The 24,589-nt window shown below is 35.6% G+C and overlaps 2 protein-coding genes across 3 annotated transcripts; one reads left to right on the forward strand and one right to left on the reverse strand.

Annotated features, from left to right (window-relative positions):
• Positions 1–13,415: 13,415 nt before the first annotated feature.
• On the reverse strand, positions 13,416–15,558 carry LOC106769689 (chloroplast stem-loop binding protein of 41 kDa a, chloroplastic). The gene is made up of 6 exons (XM_014655410.2): positions 15,050–15,558; positions 14,783–14,904; positions 14,598–14,700; positions 14,358–14,496; positions 13,971–14,248; positions 13,416–13,777 (listed from the first exon to the last, which is right to left on the reverse strand). Exons 1-6 carry the CDS (start codon positions 15,431–15,433, stop codon positions 13,595–13,597), a joined length of 1,209 nt encoding a protein of 402 aa, XP_014510896.1. The 5' UTR covers positions 15,434–15,558; the 3' UTR covers positions 13,416–13,594.
• Positions 15,559–15,814: 256 nt separating this feature from the next.
• On the forward strand, positions 15,815–22,749 carry LOC106772267 (probable transmembrane GTPase FZO-like, chloroplastic). Of its 2 annotated transcripts, none has more exons than XM_014658554.2 (11): positions 15,815–16,443; positions 17,146–17,678; positions 17,793–17,861; positions 18,401–18,595; positions 18,735–18,866; positions 18,968–19,054; positions 19,170–19,610; positions 19,708–19,872; positions 20,138–20,368; positions 21,732–21,847; positions 22,345–22,749. In XM_014658554.2, exons 1-11 carry the CDS (start codon positions 15,954–15,956, stop codon positions 22,625–22,627), a joined length of 2,742 nt encoding a protein of 913 aa, XP_014514040.1. In that variant the 5' UTR covers positions 15,815–15,953; the 3' UTR covers positions 22,628–22,749. The 2 variants fall into 2 exon arrangements, with proteins under 2 accessions (XP_014514040.1, XP_022640394.1); XM_022784673.1 differs by having other exon boundaries at positions 16,305–17,055.
• Positions 22,750–24,589: the final 1,840 nt, after the last annotated feature.

Here is a 24,589-nt window from a genome sequence, read left to right on the forward strand (position 1 = left end):
GTGGATGAAACATCGAGTTATCAAGTTCTCAAATTTATTGATGCCTACTATGGGTACAATTAAATACCCATGTATCATTCAGATAAAGAAAAAACTATTTTCATCACTGAACATACTAACTATTGTTATGAGATTATGTTGTTCAGTCTCAAGAACGTATGTGCGGTTAAGATCAAGTGGTACAACATGAAGTTAAGCCCTTCTAAGTGCACCTTTAAGGCAGGAGTAGGCAAATTCTTTGGCTTTATGTTGATAGTAAGAGGCATAAAAGCTAATTTGGATAAATGCATCGCCATTTCAGGAATGAAAAGCCCACAGAGCCCAAAAGAAGTACAAAGGTTAACCTGCCTTTCAAGGTTTATTCCTTGTCTAGCAGAGAAGGTCATCCTAAAGGTGATGAAAGAGCAAACCTATGAAAAATGGGAGGGTTAAATATGTGTTTGGTCCCTTAACTTTCAGTAAAAATTGGAATTTTGAAGAAGGACTAATTCCAATTTTAACTAAAAGTTAAGGGACCAAAAACATATTTAACCCAAAATGGGATGAATGGCGTGAAGTAGCTTTTACTAAAATAAAACGGATATTGGCTAACCCTCTTGTAGTGGCTAGACCAATCACCGGTCACGAATTGCAGTTGTACTTAGTATTAACAAAAGAAGTTATAAGTGTAGTGTTAATTTAAGAAGTTCTTGAGCTATATATATATATATATATATATATATATATATATATATATATATATATATATATATATATTATCATCAAGTTCTTTTAGGATGTAGAGACTCAGTACCAATAGATTGAGAAGGTGGTGCTAGTGTTGTTAACATTAGTTAGATGGTTGAGACCCTATATCTAGACCCATGAGGTGGTCGTCCAAATGGGTCACCCCATTACAAAAATCATGAGAAAACCAAACCTGGTCGAGAGGATGGTCAGTTGGTCAATAGAACCGTCGAAGTGCGATCTTTGCTTTAAACAACATGGCTCAGTTTAAGGCCAACACTTGGAAAAGTTAGCTATTGAGTTGTAGGGACGAAATGACCCTTCAAATCAGACTTGGAAGCTTTATGTTGATGGATTATCTGATAAAAAAGGTAGAGGAACATCAATAGTGTTAGAGGGCTCGAATGGTACCAGAATAGAGTTATTCCATAATGTTCATGTTTAATATATCAAATAACTAAGTGAAATAGGAAGCCCTAATAGGTTGTCTAGCCTTAGTAAAGGATATGGGAGCAACTAAAGTTGATTGTAAAACTAACTCCCTACTTGTTGTTAGGCAATCAAAGGAACTATTCAAGTTAAGGACTACCAACTCCTTTACTATTATCATAAAGTCAATTACCTGATATGTATTAACAACCGAATGTGAATACTAGAGGGAAAACATTAAGGCACTCATGAAAGATAAGAATGAAGGTCAAAAAAATAAGCCTATCAAACGCTCGATGAATCATACAGTTTGTCCTCATTAAGGAAGACTTGTACTAAAAGGGGGTTTTCTATCCCTTATTAAAATTCCTCTCCAAGGACGAAATCCATTGCATGTTAGAATAGTAGCACAATGGTTTCTGTGGCCTCCATTATTGGATAGAGAACCCTCAAGGCTAGTTTCTGTGGCCTCCATTACTAGATAGAGAACCCTTAAGGCACAAGCCTTGTGAGCTAGGTATTGTAAGACCCGTATAAATAAAATGATTACTTACTTTAAGTATTTTATTTTTGTGATATTAGATAGTAATCGTGATGTGAAACGTTGTTGAGAAATATTTAAGGAAGGGAAGAAAATTAAATTAATATTGATTTTTTTTTGTAGTTATGGGTATACCTTGATCTTTATATGTTGGCTTTTCAAAAAGTGTTGTTGTTAAAATGGGTATACATGTTTTGGGCACTTTGGGGTGATGTATGTGTATGAAAAAGTTTTATGGGTACACTTAAAATCATGTTATATTTTGTGCATCTTGTTTCCTTATTACCATGTATGAATTATAATATTTTGTGGGATGCTTATCTACACTCTTTGACCAAGAGTGTGGGTAGGAGGGTATTGAGAGTTCTCTCCCATTGTTGGAAGAGAAAAGAGTGAGTTATGGGTATAAGAGGAGTGAAAGGGATGTTTTTGTGAGATGGGGTATATGGGGTTGATGAAAATAGTGAAGAAAGAAGAAGCTTGATGTCATTGGAGGGAAAAAGAACATGAAGGAAGAATTATGGAAGTGGAAGGAGGAGATGGGCACACTACAAATCACATAGCAAAGGCAATGAGAAAAGAGAAGGAAGGGTGGAGTCTCGGTTAACGTGAGAGAAGAGTAGAAGAAAGGTGGTTTTTGGGTTTTAGTTGAGAAAGAAAAAGTGAAAGAGTGAAAGGAGGTGTGTGTATGTGTTTGCCGTGAGTTGAGTGAGAGAAAGGTGAGTTAAAATGGGTATTGAAAAGTCAAAGGTAATGAAGAAAAATGGAATTAGAGTGTGTGTGAAAAATGGAATTAGAGTGTGTGTGTTCATGGTTTTGACGTAAGTGAAGAGAGAAAATCAAAATGAAATAAGGAGTGTGTGAAGTATGGTGTGGGGCCGTAAACTTTTTGGTAAGAGAGAGAAGAGTGAAATTGTAATTTGGTGTGTGTGTAGTTTCAGTGTGTGTAGTTTCAACATAAAGGAATTGTGCAAGTGAGAGAAATATTAACTTTGATAGTAAAAGTGGTGTGGGGTCCACGGTTTTTGAGAGAGAAAGATAGGAAAAGTGAAACTTTGGGTTTTAATTGAAAATAAAAGAGAAAGAGAGAAGGGAAAGAAAGTTTGGTTACGTAAAAGTGGAGAGTAGGAGAGAGAAAGATAATTTTTAGTGAAAAATGAATATTTTAAGTGGGGTCCACTTGGTGAGAGAAAACCACTTGGGTTTAAGAAAAGGAGTGTATTTAGAAGTTTAAGGGATACTTTAAAGAATTATATTTTTTTTATTATGTTGTGAATTAGTAAAAGCGGGAGTGCATTAGAATATTGGTTCTAGTGGACGGGAGTGTGAAATTAATTTCGTGGGGGTGCGTCAGTAGGAAAATAATTAAATTATTTTTATTGATTGATTTAATTATTTGAGTATTTTAATTAATTATTGGTCAATGAATTTGGTTGACTTTGAATATGCGGGTGATATGTGTATGGTTGTGATGGTGAAGTGGTGAGAGCAAGTGTTCTGTCATTTCCTTAGAATTTTTGTCGAACCGATGGTGTTCGTATTGCGATACGATAGTGTGTTGAGTTCTCTGCGGAGACTGAGATTCGAGTGTCACCCTATCTTTGTGCGCAGGGATTAGAGAGGGTTGGATGTCTCGCCCAATGACTTCGACTCGTGTGAGTATAGTGCTCGATGGGTGCGCCTAACCGAAGTTTTTACTCGTAATTCCTTGAGGAGTTGGGGAGATAGGCCTGAAGTTGCAATGGAAGGCGGCTCGAATCGCCCTGTTTTGCGAAACAGGTTTGGTATGACAAAATTCAAGGAAACAACGGAAGCTTGTGTAAATGACTTGAGTTGTGAGTTTAATACTGTGATGTATTGTAATGTTATGACTATGATAGTCTGGGTGGTGATGATTTAAGTTATGAGTTGAATACTGAGATGTGTTGTGATGTGATGACTATTTTAGTCTATGTTATGATGTTGTCTTTGAAATTATATGCTATGTTATGTCCTTAGTTACTCACCCTTTACTTTTGTGGTTGTGGTTCCACCTACAATGATCGTACTTGTACGGGAGTAGATGGTATTGCAGATGAGACAGGGATGGAATAGCGCGAAGAGAGATATGGGATTTAGCTATGGGGAATTTATCATGTTTTAAAGTTATTTTACATTTTGAATTATGGATTCGATATTTGTAAGGCTGGAACTTTAATTTGTAAGACGTTTGAATTTTTAAGGTTTTTGTTTCTGCGATGTTATTTTATAAATCAAGAAAAAAAATTGGCGTAAATTTTCGGATTTGGTTATTTGTAAGTGGCACTCTGTTAGGGGTGTTACAGGTATTATTCGCCAACTTTAGAAGAAGATTTCAAAACTTTTGTTTAAAAGTGTAAGAGGTTTTAGTAACATGGCAATGATGTTAAGAAACCTCGTCAAAGCTGCACAACATATCCTCCCCTTGGTTGTTTGCCCGGTGGGGAATGGACATTGTTGGATCTTTCCCAACCAATTGTGCCAAGAAGAAATTCATGCTTGTGGCCATATATTATTTTACCAAGTGGGTAAAGGCGGAAACTTTAGCAACCATTGTCGTTCAGTAGGTGCAAACATTTATGTGGAAAAACATAATATGTCGCTTTGGTCTTTGATAAGTGTCTGATATTAGTAGACTTCAATGTTAATTTGTCACTTATATTTCTTTATTATGTATAAAAATGCTTGATAACCATCCTAATTTCACTTATTTTGCAAGAATAAAAGAATTCAGGGAGTCAAATCCATATTTTGAAGAAAAGAACAAGAAGTTAAACATTTTTAAAGAAAATTGTTACAACACGGCTGTAACATCATTTTTTAGGGCTAGAGCCACGAAGAAAACCCAACAAAGAAGGTTTCTTCAAGCCTTGACCTTATGCTCAAGCCATGGAGAATCCTTAATCATGAAGTATTGTCAGACAGTTCCAGCCTAACACATTACTACTTAAGCCATGGAGGAAACCCACAAATGGAGGAAACCTCACAGATGAAGCCATGGATCACCGCTTAAGCCATGCTGTCAAAGTCTATAAATATCAGAATTCTAGACAGATATTAAGAGACTTCTAGGATCTCAGTTTTAGACACTTTTGACAGCACCTTTAGGGAGAGACTTTAGAGAGTCCTCTAACCCACATCCTTTGTAATTAATAACACATCTTTAGAGGATTAGGAAATGGATTCTCTTTATTGCTTGTACTTATTTTAATCATGTATGAGAAGCTAAATCTCCATGTGTTGGAGCAATATGTAAATATATTTGAACTCTTTTGTATTTGTTAATAAATTCAAATTATGTATGATTTTGTTTGATTTAAAGTTTGTTAATTGATTTATATTTAACTTTGGAAAAACTGATCACTCGTCTTATCTAACTGGCTTAAAATTGAATGAGAATTGGTCTTTAGTTGTGGTTCAATGTATTATCTTGTAGGCTTTTATATACTAGGAACAAATTTAAGATGTGCAGTTGAAGATAGAGTCTTGATCTTAATGCAGGTTAACTGTTCATGCAGTCACTGAGGAATCATACTGAAGAATGGCGATCCTAGGCTTTAGGTGCCAGGATTGGACCTAGAGTACACTTAAGTGAACTCCCAAGACTTGATCATCTAAAGCTTCATGTTTGGAGGTAGCTATGATGCAAGATAGGGAAAAAGCTCTGGCTGAATTTGTTCGATGAAGTATTAACCTGAACTTCTTCTCTAAACAGAACAACAACAACATTTGCCTTAGAATTCAAATTGGTTTAAAGCTTGAATAGAGCAATGGACGCAACGGAATGGAAGGAACTTTGAAGATGATGACCAAAGGAAGCAAAAATGAACAGAAGTAGCTCCTCATATGATGTTTGGTGGCTGGAAATTAAACTAAGAGGTAGAGGAGGATTTGAAAATGGGACATGAATGCAAAGGAAATTGTGGTGTAGTTGGTGAAGATGATGTTAGGAATAAATGCCAAGCTAGGGAGAAAGGATAGAGGAAACTCTCAAGCTCTCTCTCTATGACCTTCAACCAGGAAACAAATCTTTGAAATTTCAACAGAGTTAATTCTTGATTCATCTCAAAGGTTCTATTATAAACAAGGAGCAAGCTATTTAAAGGAAACCAAAGCTCCTGGTCAAAGATTTTACTTGGCTGATGTTCAACTATGATACAAAGAACAAGTGCTAGCTGTGCAAGGGTGAAAAACATGAAAAGCCACGTGCACAACAAGCTAGCAGTTGACGCATCTTCAGACGTTGGGCGCAAGCCCTCATCCACTAGGCACAAACAGTTTGCCAACATCTAGTCGCTAGCCTTTCATAAATAGGTTGTTGGGCAACCATGGCTTTCCTTCATCACTTGTTTTAGTCCCTCAATGACCCCTCAGTGTAAGGCTTTGGCTTCCGAGCTTCTTGTGGATGAATTTTGTAACCTTTGATAAGTGATTCTTTTTTAGTTAGAACCAAATCTTGGCCTTATTCAATCATAAATTATGTTAGAAAGGACCAAAATAGTTAAAACATTGTGTTTTCTGCCAAATCTCTTTGGATACGACACTTATTTACTACCATAAACCAATATACTTGTTAATAAGTTTGGTGTTGCAAACTGCACGAAAACAGTCTCCCACACATAACCATCATTGATAATGATTGTCTGTTCATTAACAAGAGGTTAGGGGAGTTTTATAAAAACTTGGGCATTAAGCATGTCACTATTAAGCATATCATAATTTTATGAAGCACCCTCAAACGAACAACCAAGTAGAGGTTGTGAACAAAAGCATAATGGTCGAGCTGAAGCGACGCTTAGGAGAAGCAAAAAGGAACCTGAGTGGACAAGTTACCTAAAGTGCTTTGGGCTTACAAATGTTCGACGCATAGGATTATTGGAGAAACGCCGTTCAATTTGATGTACAATACCAATGTGATGCTACTTGTGGACGTTGGTGAACCTTCTCTTAGGACACCGATGCAAGACATGAGCCTAAACTATCAACAACTAAGAGTGGAATTGGTTGGTGTAGACGAACAAAGAGAAGTGGCGACCGTTCGGGTTGAAGCATGTAGGAGAATGATAGCCAGAAGATATAATAGCAAAGTTCAACTAAGAAGCTTCAAACAAGGAGACCTAGTTAATGACGTCTGAAAGAAACTTGCATATGGTTGAAGTTATAAGAAAACACTAGAAAGGGATGGAGGATTGAATAATGTTTTCAAATTATTTTTGCAACATTGCATCTGACGACTAAATGAGAATTAGCAGAGGAAGACATTTTTAGACGCTAGATTTTGTAAGAATTGTTTAGAGGAATTTCATAAGAGGCATCGTGTATAACTGTTAAACTCCTGATAAAGGGAACTATAAGTTTCAAAAAGAATACTTTAAGTGCCCTATAATTTAATAAAAGTATGCTTGTTCACATTTTTTAATTTACATAATCATCGTCTAATGAATGTAGGAAAATATATAGTTTAAATAACTCACCCAGACGCTATCTTTTTATAATAAAGGCAAAAAGACATTTAATAGAATAAACTAACAGACACATGATTTTTATACTAGTTCACTTCAAATGAGTTACATGTATTCTCTCCTAAGAATTCTTAAGAGGTTTGATTTATCTTTTTCAAAGATTAAATATGAGTTTAACCCACTCCTGATTGTGTAGTATTATTCACTATTCTTGGTATCCCTAGACTTTTGTCTAGTTGAGTTTAACCCATTTCTGGTAGTGCAATATTATCACCACCCCTAGTATCCCTAAATGTGCAGTATCCACTTTATACATGACTTGTTGAGTATTCTAGCCACTCTTGGCACCTAAGTATTCTAGCCACTCCTGGTAACTAAGTATTGTAGTCACTCATGACAATTGAGTATTCTAGCCACTCCTGGAAACTAATTATTCTAGCCACTCTTGGCAACAAAGTATTCTAGCCACTCCTAACTTCCTTAAACATCTTTTATCTACTTGATAGATTTTCTAGTTGATTATCACCTATTTCTGGTTGCAAGTGTTTTAACTCTTAATGAGAGGTTATGGTTAAAATTACAATCTGACACTTACAAAGCTACAAACTTAATTAAACTCTTTTAGAGAGGACAAATATAATGAACTGAAATCTTGTAGCTTAGAGGTTGCTTCCTTTGTTGAAGAGCATCAAACAAAGTAAGCTTGATGAGCATCAACATTGATCTTCAATTTTCATGCTTGTGCTTGCTCTTTATCTCTTCTCTTTATTGAGGTTGATTCTTCTTGAGTGGAAAAGCTTCAGACGATACTAGTACAAAAATATCGTATAACGTCAGTGTTTTTCGGCCTTTCACGTCGAATTCAAGGCCGATGTCATATCGGGAGATGTTAAATTAACATAAAATTTTGTCAATATACGACGTTAATCAATTTTTTTTTTTGTTTTTTGTTAATTAATTATGATCTTTTCTTACAACTCTATGAAACTTGAAAAGTAGAAAAATAACAAATTTCAGTTTTTGGTATTTTATAAAGCATGAAGTATGAACGTGTAGTGTAGTATCAACAACAAATAACAATAACCAACAACAAACAAGTTCAATCAAAACACAACAACAAACAAGTTCATAAAAAAATAACAAACAAGTTAAACATATAATTCCTTCAAAACGAAAACGAAAACTAACCTTCAAAAGGTGGGTTCGTTGGAATAAAGTGTTGCCACTAGTGAGAGAGAAATCAGAATGCGTGTATGAAGGACAAGAACACAAAAATAATTGGTCAAAATAAACGAAAATCATACACAAAGTAGTTAATTAACATGCATTTGTATAAAATGAAAGAAAGATTACATGTGATGGTCGTCAAACTTCGTTCGAGAAAATTTGAGCAGATAAGAGGGTCTCGCGTGCTAAGACAAATTGAATGAATTTCCATTGCCCCGCTCAAATTTTTATTGAATTCATTAAACTTTTGAATAGAAATTCAAATTTGGGGCTACGACGTATTATTGTCAGAAAGAATTCAAAGAGTTACTCCCTTTTAAATTCTTTTTTCTTTTTTCTTTTAAACCACCAATAATACGTCGAATCCTATGAGGATTCGATCTATTATTTATTAGACGAAAGCAAAAGAGTTACTCTCTTTTTAATTTTTTTTTCTTTTTTTCTTTTAAACCACCAATGTTACGTCGAATTCTATGGGTATTCGACGTATTTTTAGTTAGTCAGAAGACAAAGAGTTACCCCTTTATAATTCTTTTTTTCTTTTAATCCAACAATAAACATCGAACAACTTGAGGGCTTCAATGTTTTATTTGTCATCCAGAATCCAAAGGTCGCTCCCACTTTTATTCTTTTTTTTCTTTTTCCTTTTTAACCTCCCATAGAACGTCGAAGTCTCTAGGGCTTTGATGTGATGAGCATTGGAGTGGTTGGGAGCATTAATTGTGTGTTGTTATCAGAGCATTGATATTACGTCCAATTCGCTAGGGCTTCGGCATTTTCTTCTTCATCCCAAAAGCCAAAGGTCGCTCCCTTTTTTTCTTATTTTTTCTTTTTTCTTTTAATATTATCTCAAATTACAATTATAAGTGACATCCTATAATTGCATTTATTTACAAAAGTGCCACCAGTCATTTCTAACGTTGGATATTCATTGATTGGACATTGAACGCGTGACGTTATACGCTTTTTTTATACTAGTGAATGTAAGCGTGAAAAGAATTAGGACAAATACTAGCTCTTTATCTTTTCTCTTTATTGAAGTCGTTCTCCTTTGATTGAAGAGTTATAGACTGTTTAAGCTCTAAGTAATGGCTATGTTGAATATTCAACCAAGTTTCATATGATTTCTCCTTCTCTTGTCCATTCCCTACGATGTGTATAGGCTTGGTGAACAATAGAATGAATATTCAATTTATGTTATATCTCTTTTCTTCTCTTCTTTTCAGTATGCTCTCAATTTCATTTCTCTATTTCATTTCAACCTCAAATGTTTCAACCTCTATTTCTTTTCTTTTCTTCCTTCTTTCTCTCATCCTATATTGGGCATCATGATCCATTCCTTTCGTTTTCTATTTTCATTACTTCGTCAATCTTCTTTCTTCTTCAAATCTTCTTTATATAGTATTTTAAAGAGATGACCATTGGATGTGGAGTTGATCCTTGTGTAGGCTTTTTTTACTACTTTTTGGTAGATGGTCACAATCACTTGTCTTGTCATGTAGAGGTACAATGCTTTATCATATCTCGATTAAAGTGTGGCTTGTACTGTATGTCAAAGTAGAAGTTTATACTTTCATCATTCTCATAATGTTTTTTCTTCTCTCAACATCTTTATCCATGTATGCAGTTGTTTTGATTAACCCATTGTGTAATTTTGATCTGCACATTAAACAAGAACAAGGTATACAAGCAAAATAGAACTTTTACCGTACATGTATTAAATGACATTAAATGTTTTTATCGTTTATGAACATTATCTTGCACTATATGTTTAAAACATTTTGTCATACATCGTGTCAATAAATATATCAATTGATCACAACATTTAAATAATATTAGACAATATAAGGTATATTGTTATTCATTGTGAAGCATTAGACACTTATACATGAAAAGTAATTGATACATAAGAATTGGCGCACTTTTCATCAATTATGATATAATTTGTAAGGCATTTTCCATTGATTATGAGTTTGAGATCGTGTCTTTATGTTTAGAGCTAATATCCATTAGACTATGTTTTTGCTTTAACTCTCTCTCCTTTTGTAGCACAGATTAATTTTGAGACATCAACCTTTAGTATTATACCTTTTCTTAAGAGTGATGTGTCATTCTTTATACTTAAGGTATATCCCTTGTTTTGCGCATATGTCCTTTAAAGACAAGTTTTAAGAACCCCTACCATATATTGTATTGACAATTGTTGATTAAGGAAGAGTTATGTCAACAAAACCCCTACTGAATAGTTTAATTAGGATAACATGGTTAAGGACGAGTTCTTCAAAATTCGTACCATGTACCATATCAACAACTAACAGTTAAAGAAGAGTTCTAGTAACAAAACTATAAAACGTTTACTCGTAATAACTAGAATAAATGGTTAAAAGTGAGTTCTTGGAGCCCCTACCAAACGGTTCATTTATTAACTTTAAACGATTAAGGGCAACTTCTAAGAACCCTTATATTGTATTGCGATAACTAAATTTGGTCAACCAAGTGACAACGTCAAATAAAGATCATTTGGATTGCCACCGGCCAGGTATATTAGAAATTGTTATGCGAATCAGTTAATCGATGTTAACATTATAGATAAAAGCGATTAAACAAAGAACCAATCGGAGTAAGGTGTGAAGTCAATGTAATTGATATTACAAAGTATAGTTCAACTTAGAATCCAAATCACATTTGGCCTTTAAAGCTTGTTTTAGGTTTAGTTAGGGCTTAAACAACCCCTTCCCTAACCACTCGACCTCGACTCTATCAACACCTATGGAAACCTTGGTCTTCAACAATGTTGCCCAAACACCAAGCTCAACAAGAGCATTCACCGCTTCCTGCTCGATGATACCTCTAAGAATTTCTTTTTTGGCCTTGGTCAGGTTAAAAGAAACCTTCACACGCAACTGTAGTTTGGTGCCAAAGATGCCACAAAGCATGGGCTTAGATGTCCTACCTTCCGTCCATCAGGACTTCTCTCCTTGACAACAAGACTTTCTGTCCCTCTTATCTTTTTCTTTCTGAACCTATCGATTGGAGGGAAAAATTGTAGTCAACGGAGCAGACTAGAGTTGGAAGGGCTAGTCGAGCAGGAGTTGGAAGGTAATATGATCTGGCACCGATTGTGCCTAATCTGCTTCCTTGAGCTGATCGTTGTATGACCAACTTCCTGAACTAGTTGACCTTCTTTAGGTTGTTGGAATTCATAACCCTTGAAAAATAAAAATAAAAATTTTAGGAAGTTAATGTCGAGTGTTTATTAAAGATAAATAAGGAAGTCAACTCACCAAAAACATCATCACAAAAGGTCGAAGTCCCGTGACATTGAATAAGTCCTCGAGGCAAGTGATCCAAGAAGGGTTCACGAAGTTGGTTAATGACTGCCAACGCCAACTTTAGTTGTCATTGATGATGGAAGCCACAAAGTGATCCTTTTAGGATCCTGAATCCAATATAAAGGAAACTTAGGCCAATCATCAGTGTCAAAACATCCTGTCGACCGACCTCTTTGATCCCAATTTCGAAGTACCTGATTTCATTTCTATGATACAACGTACAAAGAGAATATCCATTTCTTCTTCTCTACTATTAGAGACATCCACCCTTTCTTGGCAACCAGGCGGGTGTTAAAGTTTTGAAGGAAAAGTGAGGGTGTAAAGGTTTGGTCTAAGGCCGCACACAATATCTGAAAGGCCTGCATACATGCCCAATTGTTTGGATTGGATGTAGTTGGGTTAACGTGATGTTTAGTTCACATAGCACACATATTTAAAATTAGTCAAATGGATCCCTCACGAACAAGTCGTTAAACAAGCAAGAGAACATGCGGAAAAAGTCCACAGATAACCCTCATTCCCATGATATATCCGTTCGTTTCCTTTACAAACTTGCAAGTTGATGAGATTGTCACACATGTTTTCGCCAAGTACGTACGACCATTTGACTTATTTGCAAAAATTCCTACCCCAACGAAAGTGAGTTACATACCCACAAATTTCGTATGATGTCGAATCAAAGTCTGGAATGATCGAAAGATTTAGTCCATTCGAAATATCAACCTCAATCTCGACGGTTGAATCCTTCTTAGCAACTTCAGGAGCATCACTCTTAGTTCCCTCAATATTTACACCAGTTGCCGCACTCCTAGTTCGTTCAGTTGATTCCTGGCCATCGTGCAAAGACATAAACAATGACTCCGACGACGATGACGCATCATCTGCATATCCATTGTAAACTCTGCCATAAGACTCCTTAGACGAAGAAAGACAAACAATGGACATTATTACCTTAAGTGATAAATTGATCGGTTGAACAAGAAGCAGAAGAAGAAAAAAGTGAAAATGATAGCCTAGATCCACCCTTATTTATAGAAGTATGCATCTCAATCATTTCCAAGCCTCAATTGTTAGACATGTTTGCATCTAATGATCCAGAAACATCCAACATTTCAAATTCTAACAGGCGCCAAGTTCGAGGCATCACGATTGTCTCCTCCAATGGTCATAAATCAATATGAGCGACTAAGAAGGAAGACAACAAAAAATTGAGCAGCCAAACTACGAACCCCTTCACAACTATATGATGCTCAGGCTTGAAGGCTTTTGTACAATATATCTTGTCTAGTCAACTATTAGTTGGATGGTCAACCCTTTATTAGGTGAAATCAGACGGGGCGACCAATCTTTTGTTAAGTGAAATCAAACCAGGTGATCGTAACACTGTGGAGACCAAACAATCAAGCTAGAGAAGATCAACCCTAAAACCATCATTCTTAAAGGCTTAATCACGATTAGCCATATTTAGGTCGTAATTAGGATGACTTTAGTCAAAAGTTCATCACAATATTTATAAATAGAAGTTTGAGGTAAGGAAATAGGTTACACATTACTTACGCATTTATTGTTCTTATAATATAAACCGAACTAATTTTGGTATTAGAGGACCTTTGACAGGTATCCACCAACTTATGTTGATGAATAGGACTTGGATTTACAGACTATCAATTAAAGACCAGCTAAAGAGAAGACTCAACTCCATATACCCAAAAGAAATGTAATTGACATACTAAGTGAGCTACTTAAAATCATCATAAGCTTCTTCTTTTTTACCTTAACTCGTAATTGAAATTAAGGGACAAAAGATCATACTACAATCTTGTTTGATATATGTTTCATACATTTTGGATATGAATTGATCACACGGGCACAGGAACTTTCAATGCCTCTAAAATCTTATCATCTACCTCGAACTTGATTGACTTCTTGTCTCTTCCAATCTTTACGTACTCCTGAAACCGTTCTTTTAGGTCTTCTGGGAGGTTTGTGGTTGATTCCCATCCCAATTTACTTTTGGCTGCTCTGGGTTCTGCATAGAAGTGCTGCATAATACGCAAACAGGATCTTTAAATGACTGAAAGAGAATTATAAATAGGTCTTTGTTGCAAGAATTCATAGCTATGTATTATGCTGTTAAACAGGCATTCGAAATAGTTATTTTTGTTAGAAATAGGGTGTTTCCATGCATTATGATCAGGTTTAAAGTATATCAGAAGATAAGGTATTAGAAGCTACGTAGGTGCGGAAAGGGAAAGCTTTCTTTGCGTCAACTCCAACAGCTTTTGGATCATAATGAACAATGTTAGCAGGGCGCCCTGCAGCTTGAGCACAGAGTTTGGCGATTCCGTCCAGAGTCACCGCACGGTCACTGACGATGTTGAAAATGCTACCCTTAGCAGCGTCTGGGTTTTCAACAGCTAGAGTAAGCATCGCGGATAAGTCCCTAGCATGAGTTATATTACTGAGTTGCAACCCCGAGCCAGGAATTGGCACAGGTCTGTCCCGAACAATCCCTGCAATTATGACAGTGTACAGTGTACAGTTTATTTATTTATTTTTTTCTTTTTACAAAGAGAAGAGTAGATGTTGAAGCATGGCAGATTTTAAGAAATGTGTTCTTACTGTCAAAAAACCACTCCTCACAGTCTTTGTTGTTGCCAGACCCAATAATGTACTGTGGTCGGAACGCTGCCCAACTTCCAAAAGTTTCTTCAAGGTATTTCTCCACAACAACATGACCAGCATCAGCTTTAACAACATCCTACTCCACAGTGCATGCTACTTCAATTTTATGCAATTGCATTGCCATAATGGTTTTACAAATACTGATGATGATGACGAATATAAGAATATTCAACATACCCCTTCAACATGTGGAGGTTCATCTGTCGGTTTGTAGATTCCAGCACTACTGATGAACAAGAATTGCTTGACACCTGAACTCTTAGCCCATTCAATCACCGGCCTAAAAGTAACATTGATGATATTTATGATGCCTAAAAGTCAATCATTGCAGATATGTGAGAGCAAGAATTAACACAACAAACCTCACGGTCTCAAGATCCTTGCCATTGTTCTCCAAGACCACATCAAACACTTCCCCTCCTACAACACTTCCGATTTCAGAAGGATTTCCCCATACCGTGCGCCCTCCAGCACTCACAATTTCCTGATTGTTTCTCAAATAATACAATTAAATCTTGACTCAGTGGTTGGAATACGTAACATTCATTCAATGCAAGTAGCTAAATCCCGAAAACATGAATAAGTCTAAGACAAGAGAGTTTTATTAAAATTAAGCATCGATCACTAACTGAAAATCTGTTAAAAGGAGTTTTTTTCATCTTGTCTGAGCCTTCTTCACCAACAGTGAGCACGGTGACCGAGTGGCCAGCACCAAGAAGCTCCTTTGCAAAGTAAAAGCCAATAATGGCATGCCCGCCACTGTTGGTATTCACGATGAGCACCTTCTTCTTCTCAGCAGAACTGGCACTGATGGTGAACGCAGAGTGGTTAACAAAGTGTCTAGAAGTTGAAGAAGTGTGTGATAAAAAGGTATGAGAAATTGATAGAGAAGAGGAGGAGGAAAGGGAAGAGGAGAAAGAAAGGCGCGAAGTAGAAGGGTGTGAAAATGGAAGGAGGTTGGAAGAAGATGCAGAGAAGAGCACAGTGGATGAGGAAGAAGCAATGGTGGCCATTGGTCGTTAACTTTTCTGCCTTTCAGACAGTGAGAACCAGCAGTTTCAGATAAAGCTAACTCACAACCACCATCCTCATTTCTCTCTACCAACGTATGTTTCAGAGAGAGAAGTGTTTGATTTTGCGGCTGAAATTTATTTACATATATTATCCATTAAAATTGTATGTTAGTAATATATTTTAATGATTGAATAACTGAGAGATAGTAAAATGTAAATCAAACACACTACACGCTAAATTCATGCGTGTTTGAGTTGGACATTATTTTATGTTATAAAAAATATTTGAATTAATAAAAAAATAAAAGGTTTTAGGAAAGTTGAATTTATTATTTTGTTTTTGACAAATTTTAATAGTTTTTTGGATAAAAGTTATTGAATAAAATAATGGAGGTGAATAAAGAAATGAGGGTGATGTAGATAGTGGTTATTGAGAAAGAGAGGATAAACGAATGAGATTTGAGTGACGGAACGCGCAATCTAGCTTCTCGTGGTTGAATTCCGAAAACCGCTTCATGCGATGGTACCCTGTTCGGTCACAGCCCCTTCTTCTTTTGTCGCCGCAATCATTCCACGCCACACCTTCTTCTCTCGTCCTTACTCTCTCCCTCACCGCTTCTCACGTGCGTCTCCAGTCAATTCTCTCTCCAATGGCTCCTCCTCCCAATCCAACCGCCAGCTCTTCAGCTCTAGCGACCCGCCGCAGCCCCGGACCCTGTTTCCCGGCGGCTACAAGCGCCCCGAGCTCAAGGTCCCCACTCTCGTCCTCCAATTGGACTCCGACGAAGTCCTTGCCGCCGACAACCACGCCTTCGCTTTAATCGACAAAGCCGTCTCCAAGTGGGTTGGAATTGTCCTTCTTTCAAGCAATGAACCTAGCGGTGGCAAGCTCTATGAAGCTGCATGCTCCTTGAAATCGCTGCTTCAAGATCGCGCGTATTTGCTCGTCACCGAGCGCGTCGATATTGCTGCTGCCGCTGCCGCTAGTGGGGTTTTGCTCTCTGATCAAGGTTGTTTTTAACTCTCTACTTAATCCGGAAATTAGTGTACAGCGTCTGTTTGGAGGATCATCTCCAGTCAGGATTTGTATTTAGAAAAATAGAAAGAAAAATTGATATTAGATTCTTCACAAGCTGAATAAATTAATTTTTAGAAGATTTTTACAGCATCGATTTAGTTTAGGTTTTAAAGCTGCAGACCCAATTATATAGGCTCGAGTAGTGGATCTGGGCACATGGAACACAGTTTGACTCCAACCATTCAAATTTGTACCGTTTTATACTTTTTATTATGTTGTGCAATATTATGATTGTGTAACTGTATTTCTGATTTTTTTAATTATTCATTAATTTTCTTTCATTTTATTATGGTGTCTTGTTTTTTCCTTTTTCTTTCAATATTTTCTATTTTTTCAATGTATTTTATTTTTCACTGATAGACAAAATATCCTGACTTGACCTGCATAGCTCTGGTAAGTTTGGGCCAATATTCCCTAATCTCCACCCATGTCGATGCCTATCTTACGTTCCACATGTTACCTGAGTTTTTCAATTTGCGAAGAAGGAATGAATGAAACACGATAGATGTCACTAGAAATTGATCAGGACCATGGACTCGTGCTGGTGTTGAACCTATAATAAATTCTCTTTCTGTCGTTTTGGCTAGCAGTGCTTGATTTAATTTGAAATATCTTTGAATATAATTTTGTGCAGGTCTTCCCACTGTTGTTGCCAGGAGTACGATGCTGGATTCAAAATCTGAATTGGTGGTTCTTCCATTGGTTGCTAGGATTGTCCACACTGTCGATGCTGCAATAAATGCGTCTAAATCAGAAGGTGCTGATTTTCTTATATATGGCGGTGGTGACCTGCAGCTTGTTGGTCGGGAAGTTGGTTCTGTGCGTGAGAGTGTGAAGATACCTATTTTTGTCTCATGTGGAAAAGATAATTTGTCTTATGCTGACATGTCAAGTCTGCTTGCCCTTGGTGCTAGCGGTTTTGTTATAAGTTTGGCAAATTTTGGTCGGTATGGTGATGAGTTCCTGCACAAAGTTTTTGGTACTGTGTATGCAAGTACTGATGACGGGAATGTGAGTGAGATTGAATTGAATGATAATGGTTTTCAGAGTGGGACAGAGATTGTGGCTGGGTTTGTTAAGCTGGAGGATAGGGAGAAACAGTTAATAGAAACAGAGAGATTGGTGTTGAATGAAGCTGTTGAAGTTATCAAGAAGGCTGCACCTCTGGTGATCTTTTAATTAAAAAATTTGGTATTTGAAGTAATTCTTTTTTCATTATTCAGTGTTTTGACCAGTATATTGTTTACTTTTTGTTGAATTGTGGTTGTTTTCAAATGACAGATGGAGGAGGTTTCACTTCTTAATGATGCGGTTTCTCAAATTGATGAGCCGTTCTTACTGGTTATAGTGGTAATTGTGTGCTGAATCTCAACAAATTCTGGTTCCTGGAATATACATTGGTATTAGCTCTAAATTTCAAAAAGAAATATTCTCTTAATACATCTAGATAGAAACTACTTAACTAATAAGTGCTCTTTGTTGTGAGAATTTTCTACTTTTAATTCACCTTAACGTCAGATAACCTTCTTACATAAACATTTCCGAAACTGTTTATCTATGCTTTATGGGTAGTAGTTGTCTCTTCTATCTTCACAAACTTCATAGACATTATTGTCTTCAGGGGAGCCTTTTTTTCGTATTGTTTGTGGTAGCGTTCTCTGTTCTTATTATTCTACATTCTACTTGGAACAATGATATATGTATGGTTTGTTCTTACAATTTATCCAGTTCCCCTGTGTAGTTTTTTCTAATATTTCAATTATAACTCAAAAGGGAATTAGTTGAATGAAATGCCAAAATCAGCTGCTTTCTATATAAATTTTTTGAATAGGCTTCAATCTTGACATCTCACCTTTTGTCTTTCTTTTTTAAAATCTTGATATTACCAGGGGGAATTCAACTCTGGTAAATCCACTGTGATTAATGCACTTCTTGGAAAAAGATATCTCAAAGAGGGAGTTGTTCCAACAACTAATGAGATCACATTTTTACGATATAATGACTTAGATATCGAACAACAAAGGTGTGAAAGACACCCAGATGGCCAATATATTTGTTACCTTCCTGCTCCAATTCTTAAAGAAGTAAGTCAATTCATTATGGTTTGTTCCTGTTCTTTAGGTGTTTCAAGATTTAAATATTTTACTATCCCCTCTAACTACTATATTCTGCTAGCAATCAGAAATTTGGAATGCGCTCAGCTGTTGTTTTGTTTGATAACAGATGACCATTGTTGATACACCTGGAACTAATGTGATTCTTCAGAGACAGCAGCGTCTTACTGAGGAATTTGTACCCCGTGCAGATTTACTTCTTTTTGTCATTTCTGCTGATCGCCCTTTAACTGGAAGTGAGGTATGGTCAGTCATTGTGGGTGGGGCATACTTTCTTACTTTTGTGTTTGTTATCATTGGTCAGGCAGGATCATCATGTGTGGTTTTTTGTGTTGTTTTCAGATTGCTTTTCTTCGATATTCTCAGCAGTGGAAGAAGAAAGCAGTCTTTGTCTTGAATAAAGTTGACATATATCAGAATAATCAAGAGGTATGTGTTGTGGTTTTATTCTTTAGTTATTGGCATACTGATATTATATCAACAAGTTCTTTTGTGGTGAAGTTGCTGAACTAGGTTTAAATTATTTTTGTAAAATTCAATGCAGCTTGAGGAAGCAATGTCGTTCATTAAGGACAACATACAGAGATTGCTGAACACTGAAAATGTCATATTGTATCCTGTATCTGCTCGGTCAGCTCTTGAATCAAAACTTATAGCTACCTCCGATGTTGGGAAGCTAAATGAAGAACTGTCAACCTCTGATTCTCATTATGGTGCCAACAGCTTCTTTGAACTTGAAAACTTCCTGTATAGCTTTCTAGATGGGTCAACAATCCCAGGAATGGACAGAATGAGGCTCAAACTTGAAACACCTGTTTCAATTGCTGATAGACTAATATCTGCATGTGAAACACTTGTGACACAAGACTATCGATATGCCAAGCAGGATTTGGCTGCAGTGAAAGACATTGTTAATAGTGTAAATGATTTTGCTTTGAATATGGAAATTGAGAGCCTTTCTTGGAGGAGACAAACTGTGTCTTTGGTATGCTATAAGATGTTTATAATTTTTTTAAATTCGGGCCAATTTGATTTTCTTTTGATGCCTATGTTCTTGAATATGCCTTGGTACTCATTATCAGATTGAAACTACAAAATCACGCATCATTGAGCTTGCTGAAACTAATCTGCAATTGGCAAATTTTGATATTATTGCTTCATACGCTTTCAAAGGAGAAAAAAATGCAATGCCCACTACCTCAAAGATTCAGAACGACATTATTGGCCCTGCTGTCTCAGCTGTCCAGGTTAGTTTCTGGATTTAATCTGTTTAGGATTATAGTTTTGGTTTTGCATTTTTTACCATGTTGTTTGACATCGAACCTAGTTAATCCTAATCATTTTCTGATGATTTTTACTCTTGCTTTTTAGAATAGTTTGGTTCAATTCAACTATTCATCTATTTTTGATTGGTATAACCCCAATAGGACCAAGACATCAAATGACATAGATGCTGTGAGTAGAAGTTAGGTGGGTATGTTATGCTAAAATAGTTTTTCTTTTTATTCATAGAAAATACTTCAAGAATATGAAGATTGGTTATATTCCAAATATACCCTACAAGGGAGACTATACAAGGATTCCTTTGAAAAACGGTGGCCCTCGTTGAGGCATGAAAGTAATCAGATGAATTTTGAGACAAACCAGTTGCAAAAGAAAGTGGATCAAGCTGGTAGTCGGGTGATTGCCAATTTCAGCAGCAGTGCAGTTTCAAAGGCATTTGAGCAAGAAGTACGGGAAATGGTAAGCTTGGACTTCTTTGTAAAATAATTTATACCTGGTTTTTTCAGTAAGTCCTTTCAGTGCAATTTGGTTTCCTTGTTTGAGATAAGTTAAATTTTGGTCCTCTTTTTTCATTTGCTTTAGTTTTGCTCACATGATTTGAAACAAATGCACCTATTCATCAGACTGCCTTAAATTGAACGCAATGACTAATGTGGATTTGTTCATACGAGCAAGGATACAATCGTGTCAATAAAAGAAAAAAAGAGATCTCTTCCATCTCCTTATCAGCATAGTGTAATGGCCATGCAACCTCGACTAAACCACAAACTGATAGAGGAACATAATTGAATCAATTTTAAAAATACCTGGGAAATATTGCCAGTTACTTGGGGGCCTAGCCAAGCTTATGTGGAACTAGGGGCATGCATTTTAAATAGAAATTCCACAATTGTGTGTTTGGATTTAGTAAATTTGATTTTAGTTAAAATTGATTTTCAAGTGAAGTGGTTTTTGTCTGGATGCTTTTATGTTGAAGTGGTTTGGTGTGAAATTTCTAACTTACTTTATATCACTTCTGGTCAAACTGAGATAAAATCAATTCTCATTATTTGCCTCATGAAACTATACACACTAAAAGCAATCTGGAAAAATTCTTGTTTTTTCTCATTTAAATGTGACAATGATTAGGTGGTGAGCCCTGATGCAATGGTAAAGTTGTGTCTTGGTGACCAGCTGGTCATGAGTTTAATTTTGGAAACAGTCTCTGCCTATGCAAGGTAAGGTTACCTGAAATGACCACTGGGGTATGTTAGGCCTTTAAGTGTCAATCATTTGGAGATAGCATGATTGACTTTCTGCTGTGTGAAATACAATTTTGTGGAAGAGCTAAATCAACTTATGACAATGAGTTTGAGGGATGTCTTGGCTATTCAGAAAGAGTTATCGTTAATGTAGTGCTACTGTGCTAGTCAGTTGTTGTGAAAGCCTCAACTACATGACTGATCATAGGCATGTTCAAAAGTTGAGAAATAAGTTTCACAACTACATTATTTTGTCATGTTGCTGTTGTCTTTTCATTTTTATTATAATTTTGCAATGCCTCAAATGATGAAGCTGTCCCTTGAATAGTTTCTGTGATACGGCATGTAGTTATAATTAGTGATAATTTTTGTGATCTCTGCAAATTGCTCTCTTTAGTCTGTGTTGATCCTGCAATCCGTATACTAATGTGAATCATTTCTGTACCTTCCCGAGTTGTAAATACTGTATTTTTTTTTTCTCTTTGAGATTTGAGTTCTAGAATCATGTTATTGTTATTATTATTGTTATCGCTGTTCTTATTAAGCCAATTTGATCTAAAAATGTTTTCCTTTTAACTTAGATCATAGGGACTCTTGGTCAACTGGGTGTGGCCGGTTTATCTGCTTCGCTACTGACATCTGTTTTGCAAACCACCTTGGAAGATCTTCTTGCTCTTGGTATTTGTTCAGCTGGCGGGTAATGTATTCAGTTAGAGTTCCTTTCTGATTGCACTGATTTTATTTCAAAAACGTGTGCATGCATAGTGATTGATAAGACTTCGATCTTAGACCCTTATCAGAATATCCGTTACTGAAACATGCACATGAACATTCATGGTTCAACTCAGAATATAAGACTTTTAACCTGCTTCAAAATCATCGATCATAACACAGTATCTTTTGCTCTATATATGTATATAAAGCATAACAATTCACAAACAGATCAGTTTACTACATTCTTTTGTAATATATATATATATATATATATATATATATATATATATATAACAATGAGCTGGTGTTGGAAGTACACTTAAATATTCTTTCGCTGTCACAGATTTCTGTTTTCTTGACAATGCAGTGATTTTCTTTTTAAAATCTTCATACGGTGGTTAAAGATAATTCTAGTTGGTTGCATGATGGTTTTGCTCACTAGCTGCTAATAAATGTCTGGATTGACATTGCCCATTGCAGGTATCTAGCTATATCAACTTTCCCTGGTCGCAGGCAGAAGGTGATAGATAAGGTGAAAAGAAAGGCAGATAACTTGGCATATGAACTCGAAGAAGCCATGAAAAAGGATTTAACTGAAACCATAGAAAGTTTGAATACCTTTGTGAAAGTCCTTAGCGAACCTTACCGAGATGAAGCGCAGAATAGACTTAACAACTTAGTACAGATTCAAGAAGAATTATCAAATGTTGAGAAAAAACTTAGAACACTACAAATTGACATTCAAAATCTTCATGTGTCGTGACTTTGAACTCTCTTGTTCATTTAGCGCCCCTTCTAACAGTTCTACCTTACCATGGATCTTAGCCTCCCAATTTTGGAGTAATTATTTTTTTAAAATTGTCAACTTGGAGGACGCTTCTTCCATTTTTTGTTATTTTTTCTAAGCATATCCGTAAATTTTTCCCTGTCCATTTTGTTTTTTAAATCTTTTCTCTAAATTTTCAAAATGTCGTAACTATTAAGAAGCAGTTGACATGGCCACTGTCAAACTTTTATAAATAACAACAGCATCAAGTATTAAATTAACAATGGTCATGTGATTTAAAAATGTCATTTACATAAAAAAATAAATAGTATAAATGCTCAATGTGTGGGACATTTTAATTTTATTTTATAAAGAAGTGAAAAATTTGTTCTAGTTTTTGTGTGTATAAAAACATAGGAGGACTAAGTACTGATGTTAAACTATGTGTGATCATTTTCTCATTCAGCAATTCATATTTGTTTACACTTTTAAAATAAAATAAAATAAGATAGTTTTAAGGCTAAATTGATACTCATTTAATTTTAAGTAATATAGTAATTCTTTTACCTTAACAAAATATTTATAAGATTCTTTATTATATTTACATGGCAATATGTGTCACTTGAACTAAAAGAAAGAATAACATCGAAAATAGAATTATCATTTACATGTTTTTAAAAATTAAAAACAAAAAATATATATTAATTGATATTATAAATAGGTTTAAACCCGTTTTTGGTCCCTGAGTTAAATTCTGATGTTTAATTTAGTCTTCGCTTTTAAAAATGTCAACCTTTAGTCCCATGATATGAAAAATGTATTAAATCAGTCCTCATGACAGCATTTAATGAACAATAAATCACAAGTTTGACAGCATTTAATGAACAATAAATCACAAGTTTTCATAGCAGGTATCCAATATTTTGTGATTTGTTAACCAAAGGTGTTATGAACAACAAATCACTTAATGAAAAACTTGTTATTTGTTAACGGATAGTACTGATTTGATACATTTTTCATATCATAGGGACTAAAGGTTGACATTTTTAAAAGCGGGGACTAAACTGAACATCAGAACTTAACTTAGGGACCAAAAAAGGGTTTAAACCTTATAAATAAAAAGGTAATTTATGGATTACAAAAAGACAAGCCTTAAAAAGGAAAAAAACTATTTAAATTGTAAATTAAATATTTTGTTATTTATACCTTTGTTTTTCATAGAGCTGTCAAAACGGGTCATCCGGCCCGACCTAATCTGACCCACCACGGGTTGGTCACTTAGTGAGTCAATCCAACCCGACTCATTTCTAGAAAAGTTCAAACTCGGCCCGACCTACCACGGGTTGGTAGATAAACGGGTTGGCTCACTGGCTCACTTAATTACAATTTTTTTAAATAAAAAAATTACAAACTTTTTGTAATTCAAATCTAAAGATATTTCACTCTCAAAATTCACATATGTTTAATTAATTTTGGAAATAGGAAAGTTAAATAATTTTTTCAAGCAAAAAAACATAATAAATATTTTTTATAAAATTAAAATAAAATTAGGTAGGTGGGTTGGCGGGCCAATCTGGCCTACCACGGGTTCAATCCGCATGAGTCGAGTTTAAATGAGCCGGGTTGAAATCTAACCCCCATAAAAAAAATACAATTTTTTCAAACCTAATTCGACTCAAACCCGTGGTGGGCTGAATTGACCTGTAGGTTGTGACCCATTTTGACAGTTCTATTTTTTCGTACACTTATACTTTAACAAACCTAATACCCTTCAAAAGCTGTTTTTACCATGAAAATTTGCCCATATTATGAAAACTCCCAATGGATAATTATTTTTTATACACCCAACTTTTTATACATACACCACTTGAGCTTATTCCTTAAATAGGATTGTTTATATCTATTTTTTTCTGATAAACGAATCTGCAAAATTACTCTTCAATCTCCTTCATGCCATTC

The sequence above is a fragment of the Vigna radiata genome, chromosome 8 (genome assembly GCF_000741045.1).
Source record: "Vigna radiata var. radiata cultivar VC1973A chromosome 8, Vradiata_ver6, whole genome shotgun sequence".
NCBI classification, from domain to species: domain Eukaryota; kingdom Viridiplantae; phylum Streptophyta; class Magnoliopsida; order Fabales; family Fabaceae; genus Vigna; species Vigna radiata.

Coding starts and splice junctions, on each gene's coding strand:
- LOC106772267 (XM_014658554.2), top strand. CDS start 15,954: ATGGTACCCTGTTCGGTCACAGCCCCTTCTTCTTTTGTCGCCGCAATC. Junction 18,867..18,967: donor GCCCTTTAACTGGAAGTGAG/GTATGGTCAGTC, acceptor TGTTGTTTTCAG/ATTGCTTTTCTTCGATATTC. Junction 20,369..21,731: donor AGCAAGAAGTACGGGAAATG/GTAAGCTTGGAC, acceptor CTTTTAACTTAG/ATCATAGGGACTCTTGGTCA.
- LOC106769689 (XM_014655410.2), bottom strand. CDS start 15,433: ATGGCCACCATTGCTTCTTCCTCATCCACTGTGCTCTTCTCTGCATCT. Junction 14,701..14,782: donor AAGGATCTTGAGACCGTGAG/GTTTGTTGTGTT, acceptor TGTTACTTTTAG/GCCGGTGATTGAATGGGCTA. Junction 14,497..14,597: donor AACCTCCACATGTTGAAGGG/GTATGTTGAATA, acceptor ACTGTGGAGTAG/GATGTTGTTAAAGCTGATGC.